Below are 11,904 nucleotides of genomic sequence, written 5' to 3'. Positions count from 1 at the left end.
CCATTGTGTTCATCATCTTCATTAATCAGTGAAGCTTTTCATTTTATGCAAATTTATTGTTTAAATGAAGTTTGGCCATAAAAAAACTTATATAATAAATAGGGTTAGATATGTTTTTAGTCCCTATAAAATTATGAGTTTTCACGTTGAGTCCCTACAACATTTTAATAGTAATTTTAGTCTTTCAAAATATTATAGTTTGTAAGAGGGTTAATAGTGTTTTACCCCCCTGTAATATAGGTCATTTCCGGTTTTACCCCCTGTGAAATATTTTATTTGGATTTCGTCCTTGTAATTTGAAGATTTTTGGTTTTGGACCTCCATGAATTTTGACTGTACAAAATCGAAGCTATGGCAGGAGGTAAACCAAAATTTGCTCAAATTAACAAGGGGTAAACCGAAATTTGCTCAAATTACAAGGGGATAAACCTAAGTTTGCTCAAATTATAGGGAGTGAAATTTTCCATGAAGGTACAAAACCAAAAAATCTTCAAATTACAAGGATGAAATTTAAAAAAAAAATTTTACAGGGGGGAAATCGAAAATGACATATATTACAGGGGTATAAAACACTATTAACCCTTTGTAAGAATAATCTCTATTTTGAAAACTTTTTACAAAAAATGGATACTTGTAGTCCTCAAAAGTAGTCTCTATAAGATGCAAATAGGGACTAAAAGTGAATAATTTTTTTGTAGGGACTAAACTTAAAAGCTTGTAATTTCGTAGGGACAAAAGACATATTTACCCTAACAAATATATAAAATTAATTGGGTTAAATATGTTTTTAGTCCTTACATTTTGCGCCACTTTGAAGAATAGTCCCTACATTTCATTAAATATGTTTTTGGTCCCTACATTTTGCGTAACTTTGAAGAATAGTCTGTACATTTTAATAAATGATTTTAAAGTCACACAAAATGTAAGGACTATTCTTCAAAGTCACACAAAATGTAGGGATCAAAAACATATTTAACCCTAAAATAATTGGGACCCACTAACTACCACATCAGCATTTCGTTAGAGAATTAACAGCAGTGACTAATTTTGATAATAGAGATAAAATGTGAGGATTTTAAAAATATTTAATGAAATGTATGGACTATTCTTCAATGAGGCGTAAAATGTAAGAACTAAAAACATATTTAACTCTTTTTGATTTGGACAAATCTAATTCATTGTATACAAGAATAATTGTTATGCCACTTGATGTGAACAAAGATCACGTTATAATTGTTAGACGTAATGGTGCTATTAATTGTTTAGGATCTTCCCTGAGACCGATGGGAGCTATGGCACCCCAGGTTGCGTAATATTGCTATTAATTATCGAGTCATAGTGGAAAGGCAGGTTATCTAACCCACGGGGCCAATTAGTGATTTTGACACTTTTTTTGTAAGAGTTTGGCACCCAAAAAAATGTCTCAAGATCCACCATTAGTCATGCCTCAAGAAAATTATAACAACTTGAATTGAAGACACCAATGTATTTTTCTAATTATACATTTTTTCAAGGGTTTTCTAATTAAACATGTCATGATATTTTTATTTTGTCAATATCACGAATTACACAATTTGTACCATAGAGATAGTACAAACTAATTATTCAATCATGTGAAAATTTTAGGGTTAATAGGTAATATATGTCATTTCCAGTTTTCGCTCTTGTAAAATATATTTTTTGATTTACCCCCTGTAATTTATTTTTTGTTTTGATTTATCTCCATAATAGACCAAACAAAAACGAAAAATTTTTGAAACAAAAAATAAAATTGGTTTTTATTTGGCCTATTAGAGGTAAATCAAAACAACAAAAAAATTACTTAAAAAAATATTTTACAGGAGGAAAACCGAAAATGGCATGTATTATAGGGATCTAAAGACCTGTTAATAGGGTTGGGAATAGGCCAGGCTGGCCTACAGGGGCCTACGGCCTGGCCTGTTTTGGCCTGGCCTAGCCTGACCTGTTTAGTAGACAGGCTAGGCTTAGGCTTTTTAAAAAGTCTGTTTAGTTAAATAGGCCAGACTTAGGCTTCCAGAAAAGCCTGTTAAGTCTAATAGGCCAGCCTATTAATACGTATTTATTAAAAATTATTTTTTATATTAAAATAATTGCTTACATTAAAAATATAAACATCTTCTCTATCTATTAGTCCCTAAATAGGCTTTGTTGTTATAGGCTTTTAAGTAGGCTTTAATCCAGTTAAAATTTACTTGTTGTTAAATAGGCTTTTAAGTAGGCTTTAAGGCATGTTTAGCTTATTTAGTAGGCCAAATGAACTATTTGATGGCCTTAATATGAAGTAGGCCTGTAAATAGGCTTTCAGGCCAGTCCAGGCTTTTAAATAGGTCAGACCAGACCAAGAAAAACGGCCTATAATAGGCCACAGGCCAGACTCAGGCTTGTAAATTTTTTCGTAGGCCAGGCTCAGGCCTATCAAAACCTGGCCTGGCCTATTCCCACCCCTACCTGTTAACTCAAAATTTGCATGGAGGAAGTTGAGAATGACTTTTCATATTGCACATATGAAAGGACAAAGCTTTCCTAGTCGAGTCCCCACTTTGACTTTAAAGGACAAAAACCAATTAATTACACGCAACCAAAAGTAATAAAGACCATGCAATTACATTTCCCTAAACACAAATTCCTACGCAATAGTACTACTAATCTTATCTGTATAAATAATACACCATTGAGTAGGAAGGAGTATTAGTCTATATCAATATGGAAACACCATTGCTGACCAAAAGATTTACTTCAGAAAATGATTACTTGGCAGTGAAAAGTTTGAAGGATGTTAAACATGTTTTGTGGAGTGAGACAGTGAAGATATGGAAGATAGCACTTCCAGTGGCTTTGTGTTATTTGTTTCAATACCTCACAAACACTTCAACTTCCATCTATGCTGGTCATCTTGGAGATATTGAACTCTCTTCTTTCTCTCTTTTTCAAAGTGTCCTCAATTGCATCTATTCTTTGCTGGTTAGTTTGTACTTTCCTCATCACTCTTATTCATCCAAAAATTTGTACTAGGAATTCAAACCAACTTAGATGTTTATCTAAATTTTAATATAGAAATTCTAAGTAGTTTGAGATTTGTCTAATTGCAAATTATACCCTACCCAAGGGTATGTATGGGAGGGGTTTATGGAGTTTTTAGAGGGTTAACTTTATATTATATATCTAATTTCTTTTAAAGAATAACATGATAACTGATCATATAATACTTAAATCACACTTAATTGATTTTAAAAATACTCCAAAAATTAGGTAATAGAAAATATTGTACTCATTCTATTCCAAAATACATGCGCAGTCAACCACTTCACACATGCAAATGTACAACTTTGACCGTTAATATCTTTAAATATATAAAGAAAAAATTTATAAAAATTTAATATTTTGTAAATATTTTTTGAAACAAATTGAACAACATCTTACATGCTAACATTTGTATTTATATGTTAGTTATGAAGTATGATCAAAGTAGGTCATGTGAATAGTGAACATTTTAAAAAAACGACATGTATTTTGAAACGAATGAAATATTTTATAGTGTCGGTAATTAAAAGAGAAAAGCAAGTCTTTCTCTCTCTTCCAAAAACCTCCATCCTAATGTACTCATATCAATGGATGGGATGAGAAGAGAGTAGAGAGATTTTTATTATGATATATTCTTGGTTACAAAAGGAACTAGGAGACAAAATCTAGTGGAAGGAAACAAACATACTTTAACTCTCCGTCTAAATATACTCATGTCACATTTTGAAACTATATATATAATATTTACTTTAACATTTAATAAAAGGATATTATAGTACTAAAATTGGCTCATGAGAAATTTAAAAATTGACTCATGAGAACTAGGAGACTAGTCTAAGTATTTAAAAATTGAGGTTTTTAATCATTTGTAAATTTACACATGTTAAAAAATTTAAAATAATAGGTTTGTTTTGAAACTTGTGTATTCTATATTAAATGTATAATTTTTTAATAATTGATTATTGTTTTTCAATAAAAAAATTAATACTTTTAATTTCTTTAACATGTACAATATTTCACATGTTTGACAAACCCTTAAAAATTTATAACCGATTTTCTCTTTTAATATTGAAATTGATTCATGAGAAATTTTGCCCCCTTCCCTTTTCTTCATTGTGATCCCTCCTATCAAACACTATAAGAGAAAATTGATGTTAGCAAGAAAGAGTAAAAAATTAAGTGTGTGCTTCAGTGAGGGGTGGGCATGGTTCGGTTAACTTAAAAAACCAAACCGAACCGAACCGAAATTTTGAAATGGTTCAGGAAAACCGAACCAAACCGTTTCAGGTATGGAGTTAACCGAACTGAACCAAAGTTATGGTTCGGTTAACCGTTTTCTTACCTATGAACCGAACCGAACCAAAACCAATATTTTGAACCGAAATGCATTTTTTTTTATCCTTTTGTGAATTTACTTGTGTTTTTTTTTATCCTTTTCAAAATAGCTTATTTGATAAACAACTTATTTTCTGAAAAACAACTTATTTTAAAAACAACTTATTCAAAACAACTTATTTTATGCAAAACACCTTATTTTAAAATACAGCTTATTTTATGAAAAACAACTTATTTTTGAAAACAGCTTCTTTTATGAAAAACAGCTTATTCAAAAAAGCTTATTTTATTAAAAATAGCTTGTTTCGATCTCTTTCTAAAAACAACTTAATCAAAACAACTTATTTTATGTAAAACAACTTATTCAAAATAGCTTATTTTATGCAAAACACCTTATTTTAAAAAACAGCTTATTTTATGAAAAGCAACTTATTTTTGAAAACAGCTTCTTTTATGAAAAACAGCTTATTCAAAAAAGCTTATTTTATTAAAAATATCTTGTTTCGATCTCTTTCTAAAAACAACTTATTTAAAACAGCTTATTTTAAGCAAAACAACTTATTCAAAACAGCTTATTTTATGCAAAACACCTTATTTTAAAAAACAGCTTAATTTATGAAAAACAACTTATTTTTGAAAACAACTTCTTTTATGAAAAATAGCTTATTCAAAAAAGCTTATTTTATTAAAAATAGCTTGTTTCGATCTCTTTCTAAAAACAACTTATTATAAAAAACAGCTTATTTAAAATTGCTTATTTTAAAAAACAGCTTATTCAAACAACTTTTTTTTTATCAAAACAACTTATTTTAAAACAGCTTATTCAAAACAACTTATTTTATTTAAAACAACTTATTTTATTCAAAACATAAGTTGTTTTTTGAAAATAAGCTATTTTGAATAAGCTGTTTTTAAAATAAGGTGTTTTTCATAAATTAAGTTGTTTTTTTAAAATAAGTTGTTTTTCAAATAAGCTATTTTGCATAAAATTAGCTGTTTTTTTTTTAAATAAGTTGTTTTCATATAATAAGTTGTTTTGAATAAGTTGCTTTTTAAAATAAGCTATTTTAAATAAGTTGTTTTTTTGGAAAGATCCAACAAAGAGTTCAAGTGGTTTCCTTAAAAAAATAAAAAATAAAAGTTCAAATGGTTCAGTTCGGTTCAAACGGTTCGGTTCGGTTCAAGATGGTTCGGTTATGGTTCAAGAACTGTTAATAAATTAACGGTTCGGTTCATGAATCATTATAATGGTTCGGTTCCCACAGTTCGGTTCGATTCATGGTTCTTTTTACCCACCCGTAAGTAAGATGGTTCGTATGAAGCATAGGGTAGGAGGATAAAATTCTTATTGATCGAGAACAGCGGCGGATCCAGGATTAGATTTTTAGTGTGGCTAAAATAATAGTGCCAAACAATTTATTCAATGAAGTTAAATATTGTGTTTTATTTGAGCTAGTTTTACTATCACAAATTCATTTGTAACCTTAAGAATTGCTAATTAGAACAAAATAAGCTCTCAGATTTCGCGAACATTTCATTATTATAGACATCTTTCATATGAAAAAAAATTGAAAAAAAAAAATTGGTATTGCAATAGCCACACTAAGTTGCATGCAGATCAGCCCCTGATCGACAAGAAAGAGAGAAAAAATTATTCATGAGGTGAAATCCACTATTAAACATAATGATTGATTCAAACATGAGTACAAATACAATGGACCTTATTTATATTATTAAGCTAATTAACTCTTCAACCTCTCTAAACAACGTACTAAAGTAATTAACTCTAATTGAATATGTATGTTGTAACAATGGTTCAAGGTTCTTTCAACTTAACTAGCGGTTTTGTGTTCAAATTTAAGTCTAAAAACTCATTAAGGTTTAAACTCACGAGGGAGATCTTTATTATCCATCGTGATTATACCATATCTAAGAATTAGTTTATGCAGTTGCATGGAGATAATATTTGATTCAACAAAAAAAAAAGTAAATAAAGGCTTGAAATTTTCATTTTCGCACGTGATGACAAATAGTATGTAATTATTCTCATTATTAGGGGTCGAGTTGGAATATTGAGCTCTGTCAACAGATGGTACACTTCACAAACATTACACACTTTGTCATATGACAATTGCCACTTCCTACAACCAGCTACACCAACCTGCAAAAGAACATTATCCATAAGCACACAACAATCACCCCCACATCTCCTCCTCCCAAGCGAAACGACCATGACGCCACTTTCAACCTCTATCACCATTTCTCTAACAACACCAAATTAAATTACCTAACACACCGCACCTCCAGACCTCTATTCTCCTTTGGTAAACATACAATATCCCAATCAACCCACGATATTTTCCTAATTTCATCACACTCACCCCAAAAACGTTTAAATAAAGATTTAATATAAGAGATTATATTTTTGGGAGCCTTAAAGAAATAGAGGAAATAAACTAAAAGAGATGACATAACATATTTCAAAAGTACTAAACGACCCCATAGATAAATTTATGTTTTTCCAATCCCACGTAGTTAGAATACTGTCTGAGGCTCCAATCGACAATTTATATGAATAAACCATACTAAGAAAATCCCCGCATAGAATTACAAATGAAATCATCAATGTCTTCCATCTCAGTCTCTTGAAAACACATCACATACAATTCCTTTTCCTGCAATAATATTTTTTACATCCTTCCACTTCTCTAACCCCCATAACCCTCTAGAATTATATTTTATCAGCATTATAACGACTTCGTACACATATCCTTATTCTCTTTTGCCTTCTCCCGTAATTCGCTGTCTTTCCCCTTCCTCTAGATCCACTTTTTCCTCAATTTTCACCACTACTTCTTCCCCTCCCCTCCACCATAGCTATAACATAAACTTTTTAACTTTATCCCGTATATGCTTCACCCCAATAGCTTTGAAGTGTTACAATAGTATGGGTTGGGACATTGATGGTATATTGAGAAAAGGTTCAGGATTCGATCTTTGTTACTTTTTTGGTGGTGGCCGAGGTTTGAACCCCAGACCTTGCATATATTATGTATTGTCACTACCAACTTAGCTAAGCTCACGAGGACTTCGATCTTCGGTACTAACAAGTTCTCATATCGCCTAACAAATTAACCAATAACATTTGTTTATAAAATATATATATGTTGAACTAAATATCACATGTAAAATTGCAGTTTGGTATGTCAACGGCAATAGCAACACTGTGTGGCCAAGCTTATGGTGCAGGACAATTTCAAAATGCTGGTATTTATGTTCAAAGATCAAGTATTATACTCTTCACCACTTGTATACTCCTATTGCCAATTAATATATATGCAACTCCAATCTTAAAATTTCTTGGCCAAGAACAAGAAATAGCTGACCTAGCTGGCAAATATGCTATTCTTATAATTCCATACATGTTTTCCAGTGCTATCCATTTACCCATCCAGAAATTTCTTCAAGCACAAAGTGAAGTTAAAGTTATTATGTACATAGCAATTGTGATATTGCTAATACAAAATGGTCTACTTTATATCTTCATTTCTGTATTTGATTGGGGAATAACTGGCTTAGCTATGGCAAGTAATATCACAGGATGGGGATTTGCAATTGCTCAACTAATTTATGCCATTGGTTGGTGTAAAGAAGGATGGAATGGATTGTCTTGGATGGCATTTAGAGAATTATGGGAATTTACTAAGCTAAGTTTTGGTTCATCTGTAATGATTTGTTTAGAACAGTGGTATACTACAATCATTATCCTTCTTGCTGGCTATCTTGATAATCCTGTGATTGCTCTTGGTTCATATTCAATTTGGTAAGAAAATATAATAAAAAAATTTCAGTTTAGTTACACTTTAATTTGCCATTCTTTTTAGTTTAATTTTGATATATTATGTGTAAAATGTTTTATATTATTAATAAATCACAATCAATCATACTTGACTTTTTAGAAGTAATTATGATTTTTTTTTAAAAAGTAATTATTATTTTTTTTGACCAAAAAAAGGTAATTATTATTAAAATTAAATATTTTTAATCATTTGAAATTATAATTTTTATATAGTATAAATAATATTTACACCAACAATGTATATGAATCAAAATTTCATATTAAAATATCTTCTTTTACATTAATTTCAAAATATCTTGGGTTATTGGTTTTCTTCAAATTTTGACTTTTATATTTTTAGCCTTAATATTCAGGGTTGGAATGCCATGCTGCTTCTTGGACTAAGTACAGCACTAAGGTGAGTGAAACTCAACGTATATATTAGAGTAGGAGTTTTTTTTTTTAGAAAATATTAGAGTAGGACTTGTACATTGTAAACCTAGATATTTATTTAATTAGTATTTAAGATATTTATTACAATTCTTTTTTAAACTTACTTGTATTTCTGCATAATGCTTATGTATTAGTATGTTACATTAATCACAGTTTGTCACAATTTCTCAAAAACCTTTTTAAAAATGATTTCAAGACCTATTAAAAAAAAGTAATTATCTATTTTTTAGTGTGTCATTACTTTATCTTCAACCAAATTTAACTAAAATAGCACTATAACTATTTTACAACTGTTATCAAGGGAATTTAACCTTTGCTCCTTGATGCTACATGACAAAACTATTAACCCTAAGTTGACACATTATAATCATAGGCATCTAAAACTCATTTGGTTGGTTTGGGATCTTGGAGTGTGCTCCTCTCAAGGTCTCAGGTTCGATTCCCTCTGGTGCTAATTTCGGTTGGCAAGTCCATACAGAGCCTTAGAACGCCCCCCCCCCCCCCCCCCCCCCCCCCCCCCCCCCGCAAGTGAACGGTGGGATTGGTCCCCTCGAATTAGTCGGTCCTTGAATCAGATACCGAGTTGTCAAAAAAAAATCATAGGCATCTAAACTTTTATTCTAAAAAAAATTAGAATTTAAAATGAAATAAGATCTTATAGGATGTTGATTTTGATTATATAGTTTTCCATATATTTTTCTCAATGCTTCAACTAATTCTTCATTGATGATTTGATTCTAATGCCTTGCAAGTGTTCGTGTCTCTAATACACTTGGCATGTCACATCCAAGAGCATCCAAGTACTCTTTCTTGGTGACAATGTCTCAGTCTCTTCTCATTGGAACCATTTTCATGACTGTTATTTTCTTGAGTAAAGAAAAGTTTGCATTCATCTTTACCAACAGTGATGATTTGATACATGCTGCAAGTGAATTAGCATACCTTCTTGGTATAACCATGGTTATCAACAGTATCTCACAAACTATTTCAGGTGATTATTACTTGCTTGGTTGACTAGAAAAAGTTTAATTTATAACATATAGTCTCAGACTCACCATAACTTTGATGCATACCATTTTTAATTATTTTATTTGCGTTATAAAACAAGAGACCAAAAATTGCTACTAAACCTTTGATGCATACCATAACATATAAGCCTTCACTCTCAAGAGTGATATTACACCGTTATTTAAATTATAATAACTTTTATAAGAATATTTAGGTGTGGTCATTGGATGTGGATGGCAAGTTATGGTTGGTTACATAAACTTGGCATGTTATTATATTGTTGGACTCCCTATTGGAATTTTCCTTGGATTCAACCAGCATTTGGGTGTGAAGGTATAAAATTATTCTTGCTCTCAAAATCATTAAAGTTATTCTTGCTCTATATTTCTATTATAAGTTTTTATATTAAGTCTTTTACATCTTACAAAATTGGTTTGTAATATGTTGAGTGTTACACTTTAAAAACTTCTTTCAAACTTTATCTTATATTATGATTTGTTTTCTTACAAATTTACATATCTATGTGTTATAGGGTCTTTGGGGAGGCACAATGTGCGGCAATATTCTTCAGATTTTAGTCCTCGTTGTCATTATTTATAAGACCAATTGGACCAATGAGGTAATTATGTTCAACTATTTTAAATCCAGGTTTTGCAAAGAATTCTTTGTTTTCTAATTATTCTCTCGGAACTTTTGAACGAGTTAAAATCCTCTCTATTTTACAAAATAAATGAAAGATTATATTTGGAAAACGATTAATACAAAAATAGATAATAGATCCTATAATCAAGTCGATCCCTCGATCATTAATCATTTTGAATTTTTGGTAACTTATTTTTATCTATCACTCTAAATGAAACTATTTTGAGAAATAAAGAGGACCCTAATCTGATTGATTAGATAAACTTTTTTTTTTTTTTTTAAGAAGAGTGACAAGATAAGCTATAACTACCTTAAAGAGTCATTTTGTCAACTCTTCTAACACTTTGTTGGTAGATCATACCATTATTTTGTTTAATCGCGCTCCTAACATGTCTAATATCCATGTAGTTTTTTTTACCATTTGAGTTTATAAAGAGGAGGCAATCCTCACCTTACAAGCCGGTTTTGTAAGGATGAGTTAGGCCACAAATTTCAACATGGTATCAGAGCCTCTCCAACATCCATTGGGTCACCTGCTATCAGGTTTCCGCTATCAGGTCACCCACCATTTATGTCCACGAACCAAGCCCAATAGTGCTGGTTGTGAGGGGGTGTGTTAAGAGTCCCACATCGGATAGGACATGACCTGACAATGTATTTATAAGTGGGGGCAATCCTCACCTCACAAGCCGGTTTTGTGGGGTTATGTTAGGTCCAACCACCATTTCTAAGAGTACTTACGGGATTATGTCAAAATCACCTGCATTTCATGGATTAAAACTAAACTAAATACTTTAAACCATTGTATTGATGTTTTCTACGTTACAGATGTACATACATAATCGAGTTTAATCATAAATTTCAATCCTAAAGTATTTGTTACTATTTTATTGTATAGTTTATATGGAATATGTTCTGCAGGTAGAGCAAACAGCTAATCGCATGAGAATTTGGAGCTCTAACAAACTTCAAAAGGACGCCATTTGAAATGTTGCGTGGCAAGACATTTTCTATTAATGAATTAAAAATTATTGTAAAAAATTTAATGAAATAGAAATTTTAAGTTGCATATCATTTTTTTTTTTTCTTCTAATGGAATCATATTTATATATATTAGAGGAAACTCAACTTGAAAAAGCTTCAAAGTTTCACTTGCTTGTCTCGTTTAAACTCTATAATGGTGGGTGAGTTAGTTTGTTATAGGTTTTTTTTCGAGGTTGTTATAGCTTAAAAAAAAAAAAACTCTAAAACGGTGAGTTTGTTTGTATCTTTAAAAAAAAAACTCTAAAAAATTATATTTAATCATTTACCAAAAAATCTCCACCATTCATCTAGAAACCCTATCACTTACTTTCATTAGGGTTGGACATCAGTCGGTTTCGGTTCAAAATCGATTCCAAAACCTCAATCCGCATGAACCCATATTTGGTAATCATAGGGCCATTTTTGTAACATTCCGATTTTTAGGATATTATCATTATTTATTATTTATCAGGAGTGCTATTTGGTCCGGGAACTTCACAACGAAAATTCACGGACGCGTGAATACACCAATTTTACACGCGCTGCACTCTCTGATTTTTTTA

At 30.8% G+C, this 11,904-nt stretch overlaps 1 protein-coding gene across 1 annotated transcript; it reads left to right on the top strand.

Moving 5' to 3' along the window:
• The first annotated feature begins 2,644 nt into the window (after positions 1-2,644).
• On the top strand, positions 2,645-11,392 carry LOC25496403 (protein DETOXIFICATION 35). The gene is made up of 7 exons (XM_013596723.3): positions 2,645-2,982; positions 7,575-8,200; positions 8,577-8,633; positions 9,421-9,659; positions 9,891-10,009; positions 10,209-10,295; positions 11,240-11,392. The coding sequence occupies exons 1-7, from the start codon at positions 2,725-2,727 to the stop codon at positions 11,303-11,305; spliced, it is 1,452 nt and encodes a 483-aa protein (XP_013452177.1). The 5' UTR covers positions 2,645-2,724; the 3' UTR covers positions 11,306-11,392.
• Positions 11,393-11,904: the final 512 nt, after the last annotated feature.

The sequence above is a fragment of the Medicago truncatula genome, chromosome 6 (assembly GCF_003473485.1).
Source record: "Medicago truncatula cultivar Jemalong A17 chromosome 6, MtrunA17r5.0-ANR, whole genome shotgun sequence".
Classification (NCBI taxonomy): domain Eukaryota; kingdom Viridiplantae; phylum Streptophyta; class Magnoliopsida; order Fabales; family Fabaceae; genus Medicago; species Medicago truncatula.
Note: the sequence above shows the minus strand (reverse complement) of the source record. Positions and strands in the feature narration are given on the sequence as shown.

Excerpts from the sequence above, each read along its gene's own strand:
- LOC25496403 (XM_013596723.3), top strand. The coding sequence starts at position 2,725 with ATGGAAACACCATTGCTGACCAAAAGATTTACTTCAGAAAATGATTAC. Across the intron at positions 9,660-9,890 it reads TATCTCACAAACTATTTCAG|GTGTGGTCATTGGATGTGGA; the intron begins GTGATTATTACT and ends AAGAATATTTAG. Across the intron at positions 10,296-11,239 it reads AGACCAATTGGACCAATGAG|GTAGAGCAAACAGCTAATCG; the intron begins GTAATTATGTTC and ends TATGTTCTGCAG.